This window comes from Myotis daubentonii, chromosome 8 (assembly GCF_963259705.1).
Source record: "Myotis daubentonii chromosome 8, mMyoDau2.1, whole genome shotgun sequence".
Lineage (NCBI taxonomy): Eukaryota > Metazoa > Chordata > Mammalia > Chiroptera > Vespertilionidae > Myotis > Myotis daubentonii.
Window position 1 is genome coordinate 87807725 of NC_081847.1, and position 23620 is coordinate 87831344.

Consider the following 23620-nt stretch of genomic DNA (forward strand, 5'->3'; position numbering starts at 1 on the left):
GATTTTTCACAGAGAGGAAGGGAGAGGGATGGAGAGTTAGAAACATCGATGAGAGAGAAACATCGATCAGCTGCCTCCTGCACGTCCCCTCCTGGGGATGTGCCCACAACCCAGGCACATGCCCTCGACCGGAATCAAACCCGGGGCCCTTCAGTCCGCAGGCCGATGCTCTATCCACTGAGCCAAACCAGTTAGGGCTTCAACGTACCTTTAGTTGAGTTCCTTGCTGGAAAAATTCAGGTACTTAACAAAATAATAATAATAAGATTCCCTAGCACTAATCCAGTTATTTTTTCTTAACAAAACAGCTTGTTGCTATTTGACTCTGGTAGTTGTCTGACTACCAAAGAGGAAAGCACAGCTTCTTAAAGCCTCTTGATCCAAATCAGCAGTGCCTGTGTTCTTCACATGCTCTTCACGGGCCGCGGAAGAGGGTTGTATGGCAGCTGGGACAAAGCACCATATGGCTGGGATGAGGTGAAGGATGATAAAGGCACATGAGGGAAGGGAGGGGAGATGTCACAGCTTGTCAGCCGTTCTCCCTAGAGGAAGCTTTGGTGACAGGAGGATGATTGAAATGGCGTGTTTGGGGTCCCTGGGCATAGAGAGTAGATAAACAATGACTAGGAATTCAAAGGCATAAACTCCAGGGAAAGGATGGAAACAAAGGGATCTGGGGATTGGGGAGAAGCATAGTCACCCTGCAGTTGGTGAAAGACGCCAGGAAAAGACATTGATGGGAGAGGTGATTAAAGGTGGCCTTACGGAGCCTTGGATGGTGACAGATGGAAAGGGTACAATGATTAGCAAGAAAGTGCAGAGAAAGAAAAGAAGCCTGAAATGAAGTATATTCTTGTAGGAGCAGGCATGTGGGATGACAAAAAGGGCAAACAAAGGATGATGTTTTCTCTGCCAGCTGGTACAGGAAATTGGAAAGATATTGAAGTGACCAAGTCCTGTCCTTGCATGAAGGAAGTACCCTTGTCCCCAGCTTACTTCACCTATCGATTTAGCCCAAATTCTTCCCAAAGCCTTTCCAGGAGGGTCTATGGATTTCCAGCCGGGCATCATCTCACTGGCCCAGCAAAGACAGACTTTACGCTCCCTGGATCTAAAAACAGACAAATAGTAACAGCCATTTATTGTATACAACTCATATGCTAGTTCCTGTGGGGAGCCCTTACAATCTGTTTCTCACCAGCACTTAACCATGCATGTTAAATATTTTGAATCGATTTTTAATCAATTTTCAGCTCAGAGAAGCTAAATAACTTCGCAATTCACATACTCACCGAGTGTCAGAGAACGGATCCAACATCCCTCTGTTTAATGACAGTTTTATACTCAAATCCGTCTGTGTTTACATAAATGAGGGACTAGCCGCCTTCCCAAGCTTCCTGTGGTCTTTGTTCCATCTTGGATGAGCTCTTTAAGAGGTACTTTCCTAAGTAAACAAGGTGAAAATAAAGCAATGAGGTATTACCTCACACCTGTCAGCATGGCTATCATCAACAAATGACAACTGCTAGTGAAGGTGTGGAGCAAAGGGAACCCTAGTGCACTGCTGGTGGGAATGTGGACTGGTGCAGCCACTATAGAAAACAGTATGGAGTTTCCTCAAAAAGTTAAATATGGCACTGCCATTTGACCCAGTGATCCCACTTCTAGGAATATATCCTAAGAAACCTGAAACACTAGTCAGATAGGACATATGTACCCTATGTTCATAGCAGTGCCATTTACAATAGCAAAGATCTGAAAACAGCCAAGTGTCCATCAGCAGATGAGTGGATAAAAAAGCTGTGGGACATTTACACCATGGAATACCATGTAGCTGTAAAAAAGAAGGATCTTTTATCCTTTGAGACAACATGGATGGACCTGGAGAGTAGTGTGCTAAGTGAAATAAGCCAGTCAGAGAAAGATAAGTATCACATGATCTTACTCATATGTGGGATCTAATGAACAAAATAAACTGATGAACAAAATGGATCCAGAGACATAGAAACATGGAACACTCTGTGGAATCTTAAAGGGAAGGCAGGGGTGGGTGGGGAGACATTAACTGGGGAACTTATATGCAAAGCCCATAGACACAGACAATAGTGTGGTGAAGGCCTGGGAGGGGTGGTGTGGGGTAGACAGGGTGAATGGGGAAAAAAGGGGACATCTGTAATACTTTCAATAATAAAGATACATTTTTTAAAAAGAAATTATTAAAAGCATACAATGTATGCTTTCATATGCATACAATGTACAGATTTGAATAAAAGCATTCATTCACACATATGTTGGTTGACCAGTTTACCCAATATCTGTCTTCTCATTTTGTCTCTTGCAAAGACTTCATACTCTGAGAGATGCAGCTACCTCTGCTGATATGATAATATTGTCCAGAATTTGTTTTTCACCTTGTCCCTGGGTATGGCCATAGGTAATCTTTCTTAGGATACAGCCTGGGCCTGGCAATTCTCTTTGATGCATGGTCCTGGGATAAGTATCAGACTTCTGATATCAGATCCCCAGGTTTTCCTCTTGGAGGCACAGGTCAGCCCAAGCCAGTGTTTCAGGCTTCCTTTCTTAAAATCTTCTCAATGAAAGCATTACTTGTCTGGGGAATTATTGCTGCCTAAACACAACTTATCTTTAGTGTATCATTGGCTTTCCAGAACATTTTCTCCTCTCCATTTGACCCTAAATGAAATATTCACACCCCATACCTACATTCCCCTGGAACCTTCTTCTGAGTTTAGTTTTGAAATGTACATGTAATTTATTAGCAGAGTTATAATTATTAGCGTAACCAGCTTGCAATAATAGCTCAGGTCCCTCCCCAGACATATTCTCAAGTACCCAATTTAGAGGGTTCTGGCAGGGAATTTTCTAGTCAAAGTCTAATCATTATAATTTCACAAATTTGCAAAGCCTTTCATTTTGCTCACACTGCAAGGATATATTGGATGCCTACGGTGCTTCTAAACACACTGTGCTAGGCTTGGGGATTAAAGTGGTAAACCGTTTAGTCTTGGTTCCTCCTCTTACAGAGCATATAATTTAGTAAAGGGCACCCAAAAGTGAGTAGGCCATTACAGTGCAGGGTTGTAAGTATCCTGAGAGGACACTTATCCTGGTCCTAAAAAAGCCCATGATAGAGGCACCTAAGCCAGGGTGGGGATCAGTGAGTGACAGCTAAACTGAAATCTGAAGGGCAGGGCAGCAAGGCAGCTGGAGGGAGGCAGCTGAGGTTGCAGCACGTGGAAGTAGCAGAGAAGAAAGTGTGAGGTCATCATGGAACCGAGCAAGTTCAGTGTGGAGAGCTGAGAGCCAGCAAGGAAAGCCTGTGGAAGCCCTCAAGCCTAGCTCCCTACCTCCAGGACCTCCCCCTGGATTTTTCTCAGGCCACCCTGCTCCAGGCAGCTGGGGAAGTAGAGCTGGAATGGGGGAGCAATGCTGGAGGTGAGAGGATATTGGTCCTTGTGGGAGAATCAGAGGCAGGGGGAATAAGGAAATGAATTAAAACAGGCCTTCCATGGTGCCTTACACATAGTAATTGCTCCATGGGCATTGAATGGATTAGTGATTGGACACATAAATTGATTTTGCCAAAGAATACTCATACAAGTGGGATCCAATGTCATAGTGTGAGTACTGTGATCATTTATGAAATGATAAATAGTTTTTTGGGGAATAGGATAGAAATGGTTTAGTTAGAAGTGAGTTCTGATTTCTAAACAACCACCCTACCAAAAATTTAGCGTGGAACTTGTTTATATGTAAGTGACTGTCTCAAATGTCGTAATTGTCTAACAATTTAGTTCCCTAATCTCTCAGGGCAAAAGAACATGGTCTAAAAATAAATAATTCTTGCCCAGCCGTGTGGCTCAGTGGTTGAGTGTTGACCTGTGAACCAGAAGGTTAAGGTTCCATTCCCACTTAGGGCACATGCCTGGGTTGTGGGCTGGATCCCCAGGAGAGGGCATGCAGGAGACAGCTGATGAATGATTTTCTCTCACCATTGATGTTTCTATCTCTCTCTCCCTCTCCCTTCCTCTCTGAAGTCAATAAAAAATATATTTAAAAATAGAAAATAGAAAAATAATAATTCTTATAAGCATAATAATAGGAACATGATAGACATTCAAAAATGAAAAATTGGTTATTCATTTTTAGAATTATTCATTTCATTCAAAAATGAAAAATTCATTATTCATTTTATTCAAAAATGAAAAATGAAAAATTGGTTATTCATTTTTATTTTTTTAAAATATATTTTATTGATTTTTTTACAGAGAGGAAGGGAGAGAGATAGAGAGTCAGAAACATTGATGGGAGAGAAACATCGATCAGCCACCTCCTGCACATCTCCCACTGGGGATGTGCCTGCAACCCAGGTACATGCCCTTGACCGGAATCGAACCTGGGACCCCTCAGTCCGCAGGCCAATGCTCTATCCACCGAGCCAAACCGGTTTCGGCGGTTATTCATTTTTAGATACTAATCCAGTAAATTATTTTATGTAAAAAGGAAGATTAAATGAAATATTGTAGTTTATTAACATCTACTTCTTATTCATTTAAAATGAAATATTGTTTCAAATCACTTTTTTTTAAACACAAATTTTAAATTGTCTTCGTTTTATATGGTTCTTAATACACTAGCTCAAAGGCCCTTATTCTCTGAATTTGAAAATAAGTGAAGCTTTATAAAAATGTTATTTTGTTATTTTCAAATATAAACAGCCACACTTCTTTTTGGTAAGGTTGTAAAATTAATTTCTTAACTATAAAAACTTTAACCAAAATTTAAATTTTATCTACTTCTCCATTAGACCATTAAATGCTAGAGTCTGGTGTCAAGAGAGCACCAACAAGAAAAAAACGCGAAAGGCAAATAAATAAATGTTTGCTCTTAGGACAATTAAATGTTCCTGTCACGTCACTAATGTTATCTGGTTATATTTTATTTTTATTAAATCTTCAAGATAATAAGGAGATACATGGAAGAAAGCATCTAGCTGACCTGGTGGCTACACTGATAGTACTTCAGTTAACAACATGGGGAGTGACAGTGGAAAAAGCCTATTGGTTGTTTGATATTTAATGCAAATTAAATATTTTTGTGATTTTGTGAATACATTTTATCATCTTTCATATGCCTCATAGAAGTGGAGGTCAGATACTGTTAATAGCACAGATATAAAATAATACTCATATAATAACATAGTAAAAATTTGACAGAACAAAAGTCTCTGGTATGTAGACAAAATGTAGCTTCAGGGAAAAATTAACCCAATAATATAATTATTACCAAGGCTATTGCAATGACATCATAAAAATGTTATTCATAGTTTTTTTGTTTCAAAACTATCTATTCTTCCCATTTATATTATCTTCAGAGATCACCTCTTATTCCTGGATTTTGCTATGATAATTTTTTTAAGAGGTTCTTTAAAAAAAAAAAAAAAAAGACTATGTTAGAGTGTGACAAATTCGCCTCCTCTTCTCCATGACAACAGAAGGTGTAGCCATAGCAACAGTAATGGGCCAGAGAGATTAGGACCAGAGTGGAGATTAGGCCTCCAAGAGCAAAGAAAAGGAGTCCTGATTGGTTCCTTATTGAGTGAGACCTCTGTGAAGACAAGTTACTGTTGAGAGAAAGCATGGAGGATTAGTCAGAACAAAATTAATTTCCCTGTGTAAAGCAAGAAGCCATTTCATTGTTAAAAATGCGTCCCTTCCTTTTCATATAAGGACCATTTAAATTGAAGTAAAGAGTCCGTGATCACTTCTTTTCTGAGCTCTATCTGTGCCTCCGAGTGTAGGCCAGCTCTGAGAGAAGGCACTCGGGGAAGCTGGAGAGAAGAGACTCCGCTGCCCTCCTTCCTGGGGTCCCTGAATGGATGGAACCCTACTCACTTCGATGTGATATCATCTATAAGGGAGGGGCTTTGGGACAAAAAGGATTTGAAATTTCTCTCTTGTTCTTTTTAAAAATTATTTTCTAACTTGAAAATTTTCCGAAGATTTTTCAAAGTCATCACTGATCACCTTTTGTGTGTAAAAAATCTTTTGTAAAAATAGTCCGTAAGAATTCCCTTTTCTTTAAACTGGTAAAATGTACAGGCATTATATTTTGAAGAAAAGTCCAATGATTTCACATCAGCACATTGATAAATGGGGTATTTATTTTTGAAAGTTATGGACATGAAAGTGCTTAGTCAAATGGTATGAATATTTTTCATTTTAAAGAATTTTGCCAAATTGACTTCTGTAGTCTGTACTCTCACAGGCTTCAGCTGAGAGCGTAAGGGAGTGGCACTCCATGGCCAAAACCAGGTAGTAACACTCTCTAAAGTCTTGCTACTCAGATTGTTTTATTTTTAAAATATGTTTTATTGATTTCAGAGAGGAATGGAGAGGGAGAGGGAAATAGAAACATCACTGATGATGAGAGAGTCATTGATCAGCTGCCTCCTGCATGCCCCACATTGGGGATTGAGCCTGAAACTAGGGCATGTGCCCTGACCTGGAATCAAACTGTGACCTCCTGACTCATAGGTCGATGCTCAACCACTGAGCCACACTGACTGAGTACAGACAGATTGTTTCAATAGACTTTATTCAGACAGACATTTTTAGATTTTATTTTAATGCACATTTATTGGTCAGGTTGAACCTTATTTTAAAATAAGATTCCTCATTATTTTATTGATTTTTAGACAGTCTTTTTAATTTTATAGACATGAGTTAGTACCTGGTAGATACATATTTTGTGAATGCTTTGGGTCCATCTTGCCAAAGGAAAGGCCTAAGTCAAGAGGAAAGTGGGAGTTAAGTGAATGATATGGGTTTCTCATGGGTGGGAGCTGCCTGTGCCCAGGCCCTAGGGAGCTGCTCTTGGCTCAGCATGCACCTTCCCCCCTGGCCTCTCCACTCTGCCGCAGAGCTCGCTAAAGAGCCAGGAGCTCCATGCAAGCTGCCGAGGACCACACTCCTCCGGGCCTAGCAGAAGGGCTGACATGGGATAGATGCTCCAGAACATTTGCTGAATGAATAGAGCCAATGTTTGCTGCTTGCTGTGGACACCTACAAGCCTCTTGGTGGTAGTATTATTGCGGCGATAGGAACACACTAGGTGGTATTTTTGCAGTGATAGGGACGCACTAGGTGGTATTTTTGCGGCGATAGGAACGCACTGGGTGGCATTTTTGCGGCGATAGGAACGCACTGGGTGGTATTGTTGCGGTGATAGGGACGCACTAGGCTACCATGCAGGAAGGCTAACTCCCTGGGAATCATCCCCAATGAGTGGAGGAGAGTAGGATGGTAGACCAATGCCCCAGCCTGCTTCCTTCAGGAGTGGATCGCTCAGAGGCTTGTGGCACCCTGACTCCCAGAGTCCCCAGTGGGGCTCCCTTCAATTTCCACAGCAATAACTGCCAGGTAGCTCTCTCCCTGCTGCCTCACTTCCCCACTCCCCGAGGGTGTTTCCTGGGATCACCTTCCAAATAAAGCATGTGCCCTGAAGGCCTTTTCTAACACTCTCTTTGTGGAGGAAGCCAAACCAAGAAAAGTGGTCAACAGGAGCCAGGCCAGCAGGCAGACTGAGAAGTTTGGCGATTCTGAGGGAAAGAGTAGGCCTGGAGGATAATAAACAGTGGAGTGCTGTGACCAGATGTGTCCTTTACAAGCTTATTCTGGACGCTGCACAGAGAACACGCGTGTGGGAGGGGAGTGGCAGGGGAAGCAGAGGAGCTGGAGGAGAGCGTGACGGTTCTGGGAGAGAGTGATGGTGTGGCTGTAAGTGTGGCCGTGCAGATAAAGTAAGTTGTCCAGGAGCGGGGATCCCAGAAGGGGCGAGTGGGAGAGAGTCGGGAATAGGAGATACAATTGGGGTTTCGGGCTGTCCAGTTGAGAGGACAGTGTAGATATGAGTGAGTTAAGCAGCCTTGGAGGGGACAGGCAGTGAGTAGGGAGGGGGGGGGGGATGAATTCCCTTCACTGTGCTGGTTGGCGCTGTCCAAGGTGTATGCAAGTAACGGGTTTTGTCAAGAGGGTTGATACCAGCCATGTTTTGGACAGAGGCGCTGCATATCCAGGCATCAGCCTTCCACCTTCCCCTCTCCACTCTGCCACAGAAGATTGGCTATGCCCCTGCTAGTCTCCCATTTATTTCTAATGCTGTGCTGATCAGGAAAGCCAGGGAAAGTCTATCAATGAAGACGTGGGCTGAGAAGCTGCAGAGCCAGAAATCACTTCGAAAGCTTTCTGCAGTTCTTTAAAACCTCTCCCTCTGTATCACCTGTATGTACAGTAAATTGATAATGTTTCTGGAACCGCTGGGAAATGAGATGGGCCCCGCCCCCCAAGTGGTTTTCTAGCTAACAGGGGTGCAGTTCCCAGCACCCAGCCCGCGGAGAAAGAGAATGCAAGGAAGGAGACTACCTTTTATAAGAAGTGGACACAAATGGAGCACAAAAGCCAGTCTGAAGATTAAATATAGGAAAATGGGTTCTTGTGATTTGGGGCCAGAAACTCACATTCCCTAGACCTGGGGGCTTGAACACATAAGAAAATATCTTCCCAGCAAAGGTGAGTTATGAATTCACACACACACACACACACACACACACACACACACACACAATCAAAAACTTCTAATACAGGTTAGCAATGCCCCAAAAGTTTAAAAAGCCAGTTTTGCAATAGTGAATGATTGAGTTATTCCTATGAATAACAATTGTCAGATTTTGATAATTTTGATAGGTGCAGTTGCCTATCTTTGTGTCCTAGGATTTTTTCTGGTCATTTCCCTTACTAGCAGGTAGTCCATGAGAAGTTTCTACTTGTTGTTAGCTCCCATCAATTTTAATTTGCTTCTTTAAATTTTCTGTGGTCTTAGGGAATGCATAGGAAAGTTCCTCAAATTATACCCAAAACAGTGTAAACAGGCTCTGAGAGGAATGAGGTTCTGTAACAGCTACTTGGTTACCTGAGGCATTTATCAATACGTGCAGGTCCATGGTCATGTTTCCCCGCTTCACACTTAAATAGGACATTTAGTCTTATTGTCATTGATCTCATGATTAATAGAAACTGAAGAAATATGAGTCAAATTACATATGTGGTTAATTAGCCACCTTTTTGTGAACCCCAAGGAATCCCGTTATACCTTTGATTCCGTTTACTGTTTCTTTCCTGGTTCGTCTTCATTTCCGTAGCATCTGTGTGGATGTGCCATTCCGTGTTTGCTGCTGGGTCTGCTTTGCTTCCCTGCCCTTTGTCTGCCCATGGCACCGACACCTCTGACCACTTCCTCTCCTTCCTCCTCAGCGATCCCAAGCTCCAGTGTGCTCCCTTCCGCTCCCAGAGATGTGGTCCCTGTCCTGGTTTCCAGTCGGTTCATCCGTCTCAGCTGGCGCCCACCCGCAGAAGCAAAAGGGAACATTCAAACCTTCACTGTCTTTTTCTCCAGAGAAGGTGACAACAGGTAGGTGCCACCAAGAGAATTCAGCCTAGCCACCCCTCTCTTTAGAGGTACACTGTGGGGCACTGGCGGCGGCACATCTTGGCAGGGGCCTCGGAGACCTGTGGAATCAACTCTGTGTCCTTCACTCATTACTAAATGGACACTTTATGACTCCTTTCTCTGTTGGGTTTTTCTTTAATTAAAATATGTTTTTTAAAAATTGATTTTAGAGAAAGAGGAAGGGGGAGAGAGAGAAAGAAACGTGGACGGGAGAGAGAAACATTGATCAGCTGCCTTCTGCGTGCCCCCTATAGGGAATCAAACCCAAACCTGGGCAAGTACCCTGACCGGGAATTGAACCAGTGACCTCTGGGTGCCTGGGATGATGCTCAACCACCTGTTTCTGAGCTGTGATGCTCGTTTGCTCATATTTATTAAAATCCTTAACACAATAGCTTTCTAAAAGTCTTGGATTGAACATTTACCTCAGATTAGCAATGATTTTGTCAGGCAAATTACTCTGGCTTAGATTATCATGAATCTGCCTGATTAGGTAATGGTGGCAATAAATGCAAGTGCCATAGTAAACATTTTTTTATCCATCCGCCTCGGTGCTTTCACTCCATAAATCAGAGAGAGGCATAAATCTTAGATCCTGAAAGTCAGAATTCACAAGACATAATTGCTTCAGAGATATCCATCTATCCCCTCTTAGTACCTAAAAATCATTAGACTTGAAAGGGATCTTTTGAATCCTTCTACTTGAACTTCCTTCTACTTGAACACTTAGAGACGGATGCTCTGGGGAGGCTGAAATCACATGCCCATGCCCACAGCGTAAGCATGGATAACGGGAGCGGTCATTTACTGAGCACTTACGGTGCCAGGTACCAGACTAAGCATCTGACGGAAGTTGTCTTATCAAATCCTCACAACAACAACATCCCCCTTAAGGAAAAAGTTCGCACCTCTGTGACACAGCTAGTACGTGGTGGGACCAGGGTTTAATACAGGCCTGACTCTAAAGCAGGTGCTCTCAATGGCTACCTAACTTCCTCCTAACGGATTAACCTGGAAAAGAACCCAGCTCTCTTGATATTTTTTAGAATTATGACATGAATTTCCTCTGTAGGCTTATTTCTAATAATTTTCTGACTTGATGAATTAGTTTATTTGCATCATTTATTTACCATGTAAAACTTACAGGAGCAAACTTTTTAATTCATGCATAGAACATCATACCTCCCACTTAGTAATCTAAAGTGACTTATGGAGTGTGGCACGGTGTAGCTGAAAGGGTAAGGCCCTGTGGCTCTGGAATTGAATTGCTTGGGTTTCAGTCCTGGCTCAGAATGTGACTAGCTGTGTGGCCTTGGGCCAATTACCGGCGCCTTGCTTTCCGCACTTGGGATCATCTTTGACCCAACATGGCAGGTTATGATGAGTATTAAATGAAGTTAAGAAAAAGTGACTAAGACAGATGCCCATCGCCTGGTGCCCCATAAGCACCCCATTCTTGTTAGCAGTGCCATGTGCAAATCATGGTGTCGGTTAGAAATGAACATCAGTGGAATGCAGATATTCTCCAATTGATAAATAGAAAGGACTTTATCACTTTCACAAACATTAGCCCATTTGATCCTCGGATAAAGCAGGAATGATAATCTCCATATTACAGATGAGCATGCCTTGCTCTGTTCAGAAAGCCTCAAAAATACTGCCTGAAGAGCTACACAACCAGTAAACATTAAAATCAGAATTTAAATGCAAGGTTTCCAGTCCAGTGATCTCCTCACTGCACCATACAAGTAAAAGATATTCGGTAAAAGTGCTACATATAAAGACTGCAGGAGTTCAGATGAGAGAAGTAAAAACACTTTCATGGGCATCTTTCAATTTAATCCCCACCATGACCCTGTGAGGTAGGCAGATAAGTGACTGTTATCTTCCTTTTGCAAATGAAGCAGGAGGGCTCCGAGATAGCTCCCGACTTGCTCAGGTCACATGCTGACTTTGTGGCAGAACAAAGTCAGGGTCTTCCATGTGCAGGGCTGTATGCAGTGCAGTGCTTTATGCTGCCTCGGGAAACCTCTGCTCACTGCTTGGGAGTAGAGAGCAGCTCTTCATGATTGACATGGAGGATTCACTTTAGAATTCACTGTGCATTGGCTTTTCTTTTCTTTTAAATATATTTTTATTGATTTCTGAGAGGAAGGAAGAGGGAGAGAGGGAGAGAAACATCAGTGACGAGAGAGAAACATTGATCAGCTGCCTTCTGCATGCCTCCTACTGGGGATTGAACCGGCTACCTGGGCATGTGCCCTTGATTGGAATCAAACCCGGGACCCTTCAGTCCACAGATCAACACTCTATCCACTGAGCCAAACCAGGTAGGGTGATTTTCTGTCATTTTAAAAAATACACATTTTTTATTTATTTCAGAGAGGAAGGGAGAAGGAGAGAGAGATCCAAACATCAGTGATGAGAATCATTGATTAGCTGCCTCCTGCACACCACCCACTGGGGAGGAGCCTGCAATCTGGGCATGTGCCCTGACTGGGAATGGAACCGTGACCTCCTAGTTCATAGGTGGACACTCAACCACTGAGCCACGCTGGCCGGGCAGAGTTTCAGCATGGTGTTTACATGTCCTTCCCCTGCTCTGCAGGGTTGAGGACCGTGCAGCTGATGAGGTTTGTTATGGTGAAGGGAGTGGGTTGTGAGGGAAGGAGAGCACGTCTCCGAATCCAAACCACCACACTCTGGCCCTGGCTTAAGGCTCAGCAGGAATGGCTCTCCTGTCACTCTGCTCCTCAGTGAAAGTCAGTCCCATCCTTTCTACCTCAAAATGGTCTTAGGATGAGAAACTGTGATTTAATTCTTCCAATGGGTTGAACAGGTATTTAAAGGTAAGCCATTTGCCCTGACCGGTTAGGCTCAGTGGATAGAGCATTGGCCTGCGGACTCAAGGGTCCCAGGTTCAATTCCAGTCAAGGGCATGTACCTTGGTTGTGGGCACATACCCAGTAGGGAGTGTGCAAGAGGCAGCTGATCGATGTTTCTCTCTCATCAACGTTTCTAACTCTCTATCCCTCTCCCTTCCTCTCTGTGAAAAATCAATAAAATACATTTTTAAAAAAAGGTATGCCATTTATAAATGCCATATACGAATGAGTGACCCTTTATTCACTCGCCTAGCACTGCGATTGAAATAACAGAGAAGCCGGCAGTCTCTTTGGAAGCAGTTTAACAGTGTTGGGAGGATCATTCTATTGATGAGTATATGACTATACACCGAGTGGAGAGCTCTAACGGAAGGAACACGCTTCTGTAAGAGAGGTCACGGAGCACGTGCATGATGTCTAGGCCAGTGGTCGGCAAACTGCGGCTCGCGAGCCACATGCGGCTCTTTGACACCCTTGAGTGTGGCCACGAAGTTTCAATCGCACTGTATGTGTGCGCCCACATGTGGTATTTTGTGGAAGAGCCACACTCAAGGGGCCGCAGTTTGCCGACCACTGGTCTAGGCCATACTCAGACTTGCATTTAGAGAGGGTGATGGTGGCTGCGGAGTGGAAGTTTGATCAGAAGCAGTGGGTGGGTGCTGGGGAGCCATTGGGCAGGCTTTGCAGGGATCTAGGATGGAGAGGATGCTGGGTCAGATTAAGGGGGACTGGGTGGAGAGGAAGCGGGTAACAGATTCTGGAGATATTTAGGTAACAAAACTGAAAGGACCAGGTGATGGCTTGGGCATTCACAGTGAGGAAAAGGAGATTTTTCAAGATAACTCCTAGGTCTCTGGCTCCTGTAAATGGGTGGATGGTGGGGCAATGTGCTGAGTGAGATAAGGATGCTGGGAAGATCCAGGTTTGGGAAGAAAGGGCATCAGTTCTGTTTCAGGCTTGTTGATTTGACACGCCTTTACAATATTCAAGGGGGACTGTCAAGCAGGTCCCAGAAAATAGGCCCCTGGAGCTCAGAGGAGAAGTCCAGGCCTGATATATAGACCAGGAATGTGTCTACACATCAATGATAACTGCAATGGAGAAAGATAAGATTCCCTCCCATCCCCCTCCCCCACAAAAAAACCAACAACGCAGAACTAGATCACCCAGAGTGAGTCAGATTTATTATAGGGACATTGGTCAAAATCCAACAGAGTAAATGATTTTAACCCAAGACTTTTTTCCAGGAAAGAACTTCTTATTTGTTGTGGCAGTAGTTATTATGTGACTAGTCTCTTAGAAGTTTACTAGATGCTGAAACAGAGGTTATACAGAAACAAAATGTTTAAAAGCCTGCTTCTCAGACTGTGCTTAGAAAAAAAAACTAGTTTTTAACCTGGGTGCAGTGGCAATACCTCTGACCAGGGTGCTCTCCATCCCCCACGGTCTTTGTCTGTGGCAACTCACCTCTGAACCTATCTCCTCTTCATGACAGCATCAGCTGCAAAGGGTGCGTCTGGGGTGACATTTGGGTGGCTGTCACTTTCATTGCCGCTGTCACTTTGAAGCCTGTTTCCTGTTCCAGCGATTTTCAGCTGCTGTGCCGCAGGGATTTTTAAAACATGCAGTACCTGACCTCGTTTGCCTTGGGTTGTCTAATGACGAAATGACAACAGCCAACACCATAGTCATCGGTGTGAATAAACCAAAAGTATATCTATTTTTTGTCAGGTCAGCAAAAAATGTATGTGTCGGTGTGCCGCCACCTGTTAGTAATTAGTTTACATGTGCCGTGAGATGAAAAAGCTTGAAAAACGCTCCCTGTTCTAGCAAACTCTGTATTTCAGTTTTGAAATCTTCTCATCATTGCACCATTCTTTCTCTCACTAAGGAAATACAAACGAAAGTGGAGCAAATAAAGAGAAGATGTTAAAAATCTCTCCATTAAAAGTAACAGAGTTCCTTCCTTACAAAGGGACAAAATAGAATCCTTGTCCCTTGAAGCAACTAATTAGGTATCTTCTGCATCAAGGCAGCATTTGTTGCTCACCTCACAGCTGTAACAAGTGTGAACACCCTGGTCCACTTAGACAAGACAGCATGTGTTTATTTAGAATGTGTGCTAGAGACATGTTACAAATGACCCACTAAAAGCAGCATCATGCTTAATCTCTAATCTCTGTTTACTTCTGAAATGTACATACAGAAGTGCTGGATTCAGCTAAAAACAAAACCAAAAGCACGTGGGTGACTTTCTCTGCCCATGAAGGGTATTCGATTGGAAAGACTGCTTTGAGTAGATCCCACGCTCTCAGTTTTCACATAATGAAAGTGAAGGCGATGGGCATGCCAAGGCCACCCGTGGGACTAAGTTAGGATGGAACGTGGATAGAATCCAGCTCTGTGAGCATTTATGCGATCACACGCTGTGGAGATACCTGGCAATTCTTCTGTTAAAATTTTCCCATTTATATATGCATTCAATTACAAAATTGCGAACACCAGCAACATTGCCATTCTTTAGACTCAGTGGGTATATATGCTGAGTGCCAATGAAATACAAATGGAATATGGCTTCTCTTCTAAAATAATTCACCATTGAGTCAAGGAGACAGACGTGTCTAATAAAGCAATGGGAAATGTGCTAGAGTAGACGTACAAACCAATAGCAGCAAAAGCACAAAGGAGAGAATGCTCAATGCGCTAGAGTCAGAGGGCATAATGGTAGGACCCAACGGCCAGGAGATATCATTTGAATTGGATTTGAAGAATGAAAAAGCTTTTGCCAAACCCAAACCCAAGAAGAACTGCGAGTCAGGAGAAGGAACTCCAGGATAGTCAGAATGAAACAGAACAAAACTGATGCCAGACAGGATGACAAGGGACAGAGGAGCGAGGCTGCGATCTGGTGTGGCGAGGCTTGGAGACTGCCGGTGAGTGTGAAAAGGTCAGCCCACGGCCTGAAGGTCTTTGGCTCTTGTGCCAAGGAGCTGAGGTTGCGTTAACCATAGGATGATGATAATTAATTCGCTCAAGGTGTGGGCATGGAGTCGACCGAGTGTGTATGTTAGGAGAGAATCTCTGTCAACGGAAGATAGGAAGAGCTGGGAAATCAGTGAAGAAGCACTAGGAACAGCCGTCCTAATGCAATGCGTTGTGAGCACAAGCCAGAGCAGGGCTGGTTCCGGGCACAGGAGACTGGAGCCCAACTTGGGTCAGGTCTCCACGCAACTTATGCAAGTTTACGTTCCCTGCCACCTGTGTCACTCGTGACTTCCAAGGGTCAGGACTTATGGGCTGAGCTCAGAAAAGCAGCAGCGATACTGTGACTGGGTCACAGCGTGTGCTTTTAGAACACAGCAGTTCTTTCCCAAGGAGCCTCAGCCATGTGACCCCCAGCGCTCAGCACTGGACAGAAGTGCTTGCAGATGGCCTCCTCTTGGTCTCTGTACAGGTGCCAGCGGGCATGCTGCCTGCAGCGTTTCAGCCAGCAGGAGGGGTCCAAGTTGTGCACTTACACTCTGTGGATTTTCAAGGAATGAATTTCATGTGAAGGGATTCTAGAAAGCTCAGGTGACCTAATCCCTGTACTTCAGTCAATTTACCTTGAACTTGCCTGAACCCCACACTGCTAACTCTGAGTTGGGGGAAGGAGTGGGGTAATGAAGTTTTGTCTGACAGTAGACACCGTGACCCTGAGCTCTACGGATTTGAAGGGTCATCACGTTTTCAGAGCCATCGGAGAGAACATCCTGAGAAGCGGCAAAGCCAGGAGCTGTCAGGGCAATGACAGTGACAGGCAGGACACCCGAGCACAGTAATTGGGCAAAGTCTTAACATCTCCTGGACTTTGTTCTTCAGAACCTCCTCGCTTATCTGCCCATTTATAGGGAGGCCTGGCCTGGAGCAGCAGGGAAACCTAATGCCTCACTGCATAGATGTGCATGTTACTAGTATGTGTAACTGCTTCAGGGGCTGGCACTGGCCTGTGTGGGGCTGGATTGAGCTGCCTTCCCAAACTCAGGTTGTACTTTCTTGTAGGAAAATGTCTTGTGAGGTTTTTCTTTCAGATATGAAAGCCTGACAGGGGGACTCAGGTGCCTCCTGTGAATCTTCTGGGCTGGTAACTGGGCAACTCTGGGAAAGGCCAGGTGGCAGCAGGTGTCATTTTCCCAGAATGCATTGGTATCTTGTTAGCGTTTGATGTTCCTCCAGTAGGACCTGAGGAGGCATCAGAGCAGCCTGGCAGCAAACCCTGACACTAGCGCGGACATCACATAGGACAGGGCGTCCACTATGTGGTGGAACTCTGAGAACAAGCTACTCGGTTGCTGTCAACGAAACCTCCACTTTTAAAAATATTACTGTTTTCATTATTGGAACCTGTTCAATATCTATGACCACTTTTTTAAAAAATTTAACATCTCTGCAAGCAGAATTTATCGGACAGAACATTTTAAAAAAATGGGGGCAGGCCCATAGCTCAGTTAAATCTGTTTATTTTTCTTTCTTAAAATGATGATTGTATCTCTTATTAATTTATTTTCTCATAGTCCTATATCTGAATACTTCGTGGAAAAGTTCTCTTCTTGGACTCAAGAGCACTTCTTTTTTTCTGAGGTTATGGTTGTGTTTTGTAGTAATAATAAAAATGACAGCACTAACTACCATATAGAGAACACACCATAGGGAGTACCAGGCACCACACCTACTACTTGAGGTGGTTTGCATTTATTCCTTAGAAACTCTCTAAGGAAAATATTTTTATGACAACAATTAGCACCCGAGCAATCTGAGGCTCAGATAAGTTCATGAGGAAGCCCAAACAAACCCCGATTAAGACTCTTGAATCCACTCTGCAGTCTACATAGTATTTTGCTGCCATCCCATTTTGATATGATAAGTGGAGTTCTGAAAGAAAAAGACACATGTAGTTAAATCATTATTTAAAATTAAGAGCCCACATTGAAGAAACTAGTGGGCAATCTAGGGCAGGAAGAGCCTATGGTTAGAGGAGGGCCCGTGGAGTTGTGTCTGAAGCCATGTTTCTTTAAAGCATATTATATTGGCTTACATTGTATTCTTACAGATCTCTCCCAAACACGTATTCTCTAAAGACCCTTTGTTCACGCTTTATGTAACATTGAGAGAGGATCAATTGTCCGTATGAGTGAGTGTCATTTTTCTCATGACTATTGTTAATTTGGGATATGGTGGGAGGCTGCTGGAGATGGAGGACACCTAACACTCCCTTCATTGTCATGAAGTCCGGTATCCCCCTTTGTGTGTGAGTGATGTTTTCCTTCTGTGATCGTGGGCATTTTTACTGCGCATACCCAAATTTTTTTGCCTCTTCTTTTTCCTTTGAAGACTGCCTGTTGAAAGGGTTTTGCCAGCACGTCCCAGAACACAGCTATTTCATCTAAATTATTTAGTAGTTATGAAAATAAAGTCAATTCTGAAAGCCATCTTTTCTTATAGATATCCAAGAAGTTTGGTATGAAAATCTGACCTTCAATGACAACTATGTGGCGGGAAGGTCTAGACAAGAGGAAATGACTCACAATAGGTCATAGACTAATTCATTGCATCTGTAAAATAACAGTAAAAAACCCACCCTGTCTATATAAAAGGGCTATATCAGACAATGTATATAAAATTTATTCCACTAAAAGAAAATAAACAAGATGCAAAAATTCACATCCACAAGGCAGACAATCTGATTGGGAGGATTTCCTTTTACAAAGAAACGTATTGTCCTAAATAATTTTGGTCTGGCAAAAGAGAGCAGTGTGACATGTGACACGTGAACCATGATCTGATAATTTTACTCTTACCTACTTTAGAGTAATATTGAATCCCACACAGTCACAAGCCCTCCCCCACTATGTCACAATTCATCCTTGAAGCAACTTAACACAGCACTCCTAAAGAAATATATAGTCCTGGGCAGTGTGGATCAGTTGGTTGTCCGAGATGTTGCCGGTTTGATTCCCAGTCAGGGCACATGCCTGGGTTGTGGGCTAGATGCCCAGTAGGAGGTGTTCAGGAGGCAACTGATTGATGCTTCTCTCTCTCTCTCCCTCTCCCTTCCTCTCTCTCTAAAAATTAAAAAAAAACACACACACAACTATTTTTAAAAAAGAAAAAAAGAAATATCTAAACCTTGGGCTATACCCAAATTCATACAAGATGTGTGTGTGTGTGTGTGTGTGTGTGTGTGTGTGTGTGTGTGTTTCCTTTGTGGTAAAATCTACATGACATAACATTTATAGTTTTAATGATTTTCAGTAGAGAGTTCTGTGGCATTAGTTCATTCACATTTTTGTGCAACGATTACAACCCTATATCTCCAGAACATTATCACCTCCCCTAATTGAAACTTTGTACTCATCATTCCTCCCTCCCCATAATCCCTGGTAATGACCCAGAGTGCATATTTTAATGTACTAGCAGTACTGGATAAAATAATGCTAACTGCTCTAACAAATAATGGCTCAAAACTTTTTGATTCTATAAAATAGAAAAAGGATTTTTGTGAGTGGAGACAGTTCTTCTCCCAACTCTCTCCAGAATTCATGCAAACTTTGCTTCCTCCATCATTAGTGTATGGCTTTCCAGCTCACCTTGCTTACCTGCCTCAAGCCCACAGCTGTAGGAAGAGAACATGAAGGAAACCATACAGGGGAGGGCAAAAGTAGGTTTACAGTTGCATGTGAAACACAGTTTACTCTCGCACTAGAGGCCTGGTTCATGAAATACGTGCACAGGGGAGGAAAGGGGGCTCAGCCCGGCCTGCACCCTCTTGCAATCAGGGACCCCTCGGGGGATGTCCAACTGCCAGTTTAGGCCCTATCCTACACAGGATCAGGCCTAAACTGGCAGTCGGACATCCCTCTCACAATCCGGGACTGCTGGTTCCTAACCACTCACCTGTCTGCCTGCCTGCCTGATCACCCCTAATCACTTGCCTGCCTGCCTCACTGCCCTTAACCACTCTGCCTGTCTGCCTGATCACCCGTAACCATTCACCTGCCTACCTGATTGCCCCTAACCCCTCTGCCTGCCTGCCTGAGCACCCCTAACTGCTTGCCTGCCTGCCTGATTGCCCCTAACCACCTCAACCTCGGCCCCCACCACAGTGGCTTCGTCTGGAAGGATGTCCAGAAGGTTGTTCAGCTGTCCAGTTTAATTAGCATATTATGTTTTTTATTATAGATTATTATTGATTAATTATTGTATTAATCCCCATATGAACAATTGTAAACCTACTTTTGCCCCATCCTGTATGTGTAGTTTTTCTAGGCCAGCCTTACAGTCAGCACACATCACACACACTTAAACCCATTGGTTAGACTTAGTCACACGGCCTTATTTAGACTTCAGGGGGGCTGGGAAGTAGAGTCCAGCACATGAAGAAGAAATGGGTTGAGGATGAGTCAGCCAGTCTCTGCTGTGTCCGTCAAAGTGATTTTAGAGTTAATATATATGCCAGGAGTCACCATTCATTCCCTTCAAACTTTGTCTTTCTCTTTTTAGAAGCCTAATTTACTCTGGCAGAAAAAAGTAATAAGTTTCATTCTCCGTATCTCCCAAAACCAAATAAAACCAAATGGCAAAATTAAAACCTGCCTATAATTCCACTGAGAGGTAAGAGATAGTATCTATAAATAGAAACGTTAAGAAACAGTTGAGTAGGTTAGAAGGATTTCCCTCTTCACCCAGTCAATCAATTATATGAAGCCAATGAGGGTATTAAGGTCTAAAAACATGTGTGTCTTTAAAGAGTAGTTTAGTAGTTCTTGTTTCTCACATGTCAGCACAGGTCCATAGGGTTTATTTTCTCTTAATATATATATATATGAATCCCAGCATGGTCAGCAGATTGATTCATTTTTTGGGAACCATTGAGGAAGTTTTAATTGGGAAATGAGTTGGACACCTGTAGGCGGTGCTTGAAGAACAAGGAAAGGAGACGTGTTGTTGTTTCTGCACAGAAGGGGACCCACTTCCATTTACTAATTGCTCTTCACATAACCACAGGAGCTCATGCTCCACACATGTCAACACTTAGCCTCTGCCTTTTCCTTGTGTACAATGAAAGGAAATGCAGAAATGCATTTGTGGGCATTACTGGCAAAGATTGATTTGTGAAATAATTGAAGCCTTGATTTTCTGTCATTAGCTGGAGGCTTATGAAATGCATTCCAGATGTTTCTTCTTATTTTAATAGCTCTGTTTCATAAGGTTTAAATTCAAATTTATAAAGTGTCAAAGGGAAAATACTTTAATATGCAAGTTTCGTGGAAATAGCACAAACTCGCAATCCCCAGTCACCCTGCAACATCCATTTGTAGGCCCTCGGTTTGTTTCCCATAGTAAGTCTCAGAGGTCTTGGATTATGTCCCAGAGTCAACATTAAATAAGGAAGCAACCTTTTTTCTACCTCACTACTCTTGAACATTAAGTAAGGTTTGGGCTAAAGTAGGGGTGTTGGATTAATCTTTCCCTATAACTTTGATTTCCCAGGGAACGAGCATTGAATACGACCCAGCCTGGGTCCCTTCAGCTCACCGTGGGGAACCTGAAGCCAGAAGCCATGTACACCTTCCGCGTGGTGGCCTACAATGAGTGGGGCCCGGGGGAGAGTTCGCAACCCATCAAAGTGGCCACTCAGCCTGAGTGTGAGTATGAAAGGGAAGGGTGGCATTTAGAAAGTGTTTATCTCCTCCAGCCATTTCCTTGAATACTTTCATAGAAATTTCTTGAGAAAATGGAAGGAAGATGTTTGAAGCAATGTATTTAACTGAAGGATTTTTAAAGGTAAGATCACTGTTAACAAAATGGCCTCCCCACTTGGGTCATGTCTCCTTACTGGCAACTTAACAACTACAAAAGCCTAGTCCTTCCATACAGTCTATGTATTTACTTCCTACGTGAGTGAATGACTTACCCTACCTGCCAGCACTTCATAGTCAATATGGGGTTTCAGCCTCCTCCACTGATTTTTTCAGATTTCCCAAGTTTGTCTATGAGAATGGAGCATCAAAGGTAAAATAACGATGGCATAGGACTTCTAAATGCAGGGACTTAGTAAAGAACTTAAACATGCACCCAGTGCCCTCAAGAAGCTCCCAAGAGGGAACCAAGACTAAAGAAATGTATAGAGATGATCCCTATTGTGAAATCGCACTGTCTGCGAACAAACCACTCTACTGAGCTGCGTGATCGCAGAGTGAAGTAGCTCAGTGTTCTTTGGCCAACTTATCATGCAGTGATCTCTACCTTTGTGAAGGAACAGCCCCCAAGCTGTACCTTTTAAAAATACTTCTGATCTTACAAAATGTTGATCTCTACTAAATTTCTAATGTCATTTTGAAAAGATTGATGACTGATGAGCAGTTCGCCAGCCTTATTTTATTTAAAACTTAAGATGTTGAAGAAGAGAGAGCAGGTGCGCTCAGATATATCGTCTGGGTGCTGGTCTCATGGTCTACATTTGGCAGCATCTCCATTCTTTCTTCCACTTGGTGACCGCTACAAAGACAAGATGATAACAAGTTGGGGGGTGGGAGAGGGGTGGGCCAGCAGCACAAGTCTTAGAAATATTTGCGTCACAGAAATAAAACTTCAGGTAGCATATTTAAAGCCATAATGATGTAAGGTTGCAGACAATCTTTAGGGAATGCAGAGTTGCAGGCAGAACTCTTTTAAGTAATTTGCAGGACTAAGCAGCTGCAGCAAGACATGAAATCACACTCCAGGCATGACCCCTCTGAGCTCAGGTCCTCATGAAATTTCTCTGGTCATGTACCCATAAAGGTGGTCCCACTCTCAGGTTTCTGTTCTTAAGAATGCTTTGTTCTGTTGGCTGTTTGGATTTAAATCACTAGGTAATGTCCATTTCCACTCACGGTGTCTCTGGTAACATTCTATTTGTGTCATCAATTTCTTTATTGACTTACTCTTCATAAATCATATACTATTTTCGAGTCGTTAACTTTTATAAATAATTGCTCTATTTAATCTATAAAGTTAAATAAAAAGAATTAGGTCAAAATATCCATTTCCAAAAATGGTATATGCCATGTTGTCTACAGAAAGTGTTTAAAAACCCATAAAAATTCTCTAAAGAAAAATTGTGTCTAGTTTTCTAGTGGTAGAACTTAAAAGCATTTTCATTTCAAAAGACCCAGTTTCTCTGGATTCTTTACTTCCTAATCCATAGTGGTATGCCTAGAATGGTTTCAGTACACTTTTTAGGGCTGACTGGCCAGGATTACATTTCTGATAAAAATCCTAGGTAGTCAGCCTCTCTTTCTAATACTGAGCAACGTTATTTTTTCCTCTGTAAGTACCAGTTTCTAAGTATCCAGTTTAGGAAGTCAGTTAACAGTGGTGTGTTGTTATTTTTTTAAAAAAACTCACTTTTTATGCCAAATTTCCACGACAAAGGACAAGAACATATTTTCTGTTTTGGCAGCGACTAATTTTAATGCTTTATTTCATTAAAAAAATTTACTCAGGATATAATATTTTTCTGCCATTTTTTGTATTCTTAATTTAAAAAAAAAGTCAGTCAGTGATTATTTGTATCACATTTAGCTTTATAAAAGACAAACAATGACATACATCATTATAATTGCATTAATGAACGTCTAGTATGTTCCTAATACGATTCCATGCTGTCTGAGGCACATTAAAACACACACACACACACATGTATGTAATGAAGCAACAGCACTAACGGATATCAGCAGCTTCTTGGGGGAGCAAATATTCTAAATATGTAACAAAACAAGTAAAGTGAGGAATCTTGTAAGAAGTTGTTAAATGAAGTATTACCAACTGAGGCATAGAATAGCTGTGGGCCCATTACCTGTGATGGCTGAGGCATAGTATCTAATTCCTTTTTTACGCCTAAATCACATCATGCCCACCTCCTCTAATAATCACTTTATTACAGCTGCCGCACTCATGGTATATCATCCATTCCTCCTCATTTAAAACGCAGTGTGAGAATCTGTGCAGAGGACTCCACTGGGCGCTGGTCTCTGTCAGCATTTACTTTGCTTAAAAATTAGCATAAATGATGAGAAGGCACAAAATGGAAACTACATGCCTGGCTGAATAAAATACGGGGCTCATTGGTAGTGTTGTCTGACGGAAGTTATCTTTCCGCCAGAAGATGAAAATGGAGCATCCTG

General features: G+C 42.8%; 1 protein-coding gene across 1 annotated transcript in view; it reads left to right on the plus strand.

The window, feature by feature from the left end:
* DCC (DCC netrin 1 receptor) overlaps positions 1 to 23620 on the plus strand; it is a 576336-nt gene that overhangs the window by 308040 nt on the left and 244676 nt on the right. The window contains exons 8-9 of the mRNA XM_059704942.1: positions 9333 to 9489; positions 20943 to 21097. Of these exons, the coding sequence (XP_059560925.1) occupies positions 9333 to 9489; positions 20943 to 21097 (312 nt within the window). The remainder of the gene's footprint in view (positions 1 to 9332; positions 9490 to 20942; positions 21098 to 23620) is intronic.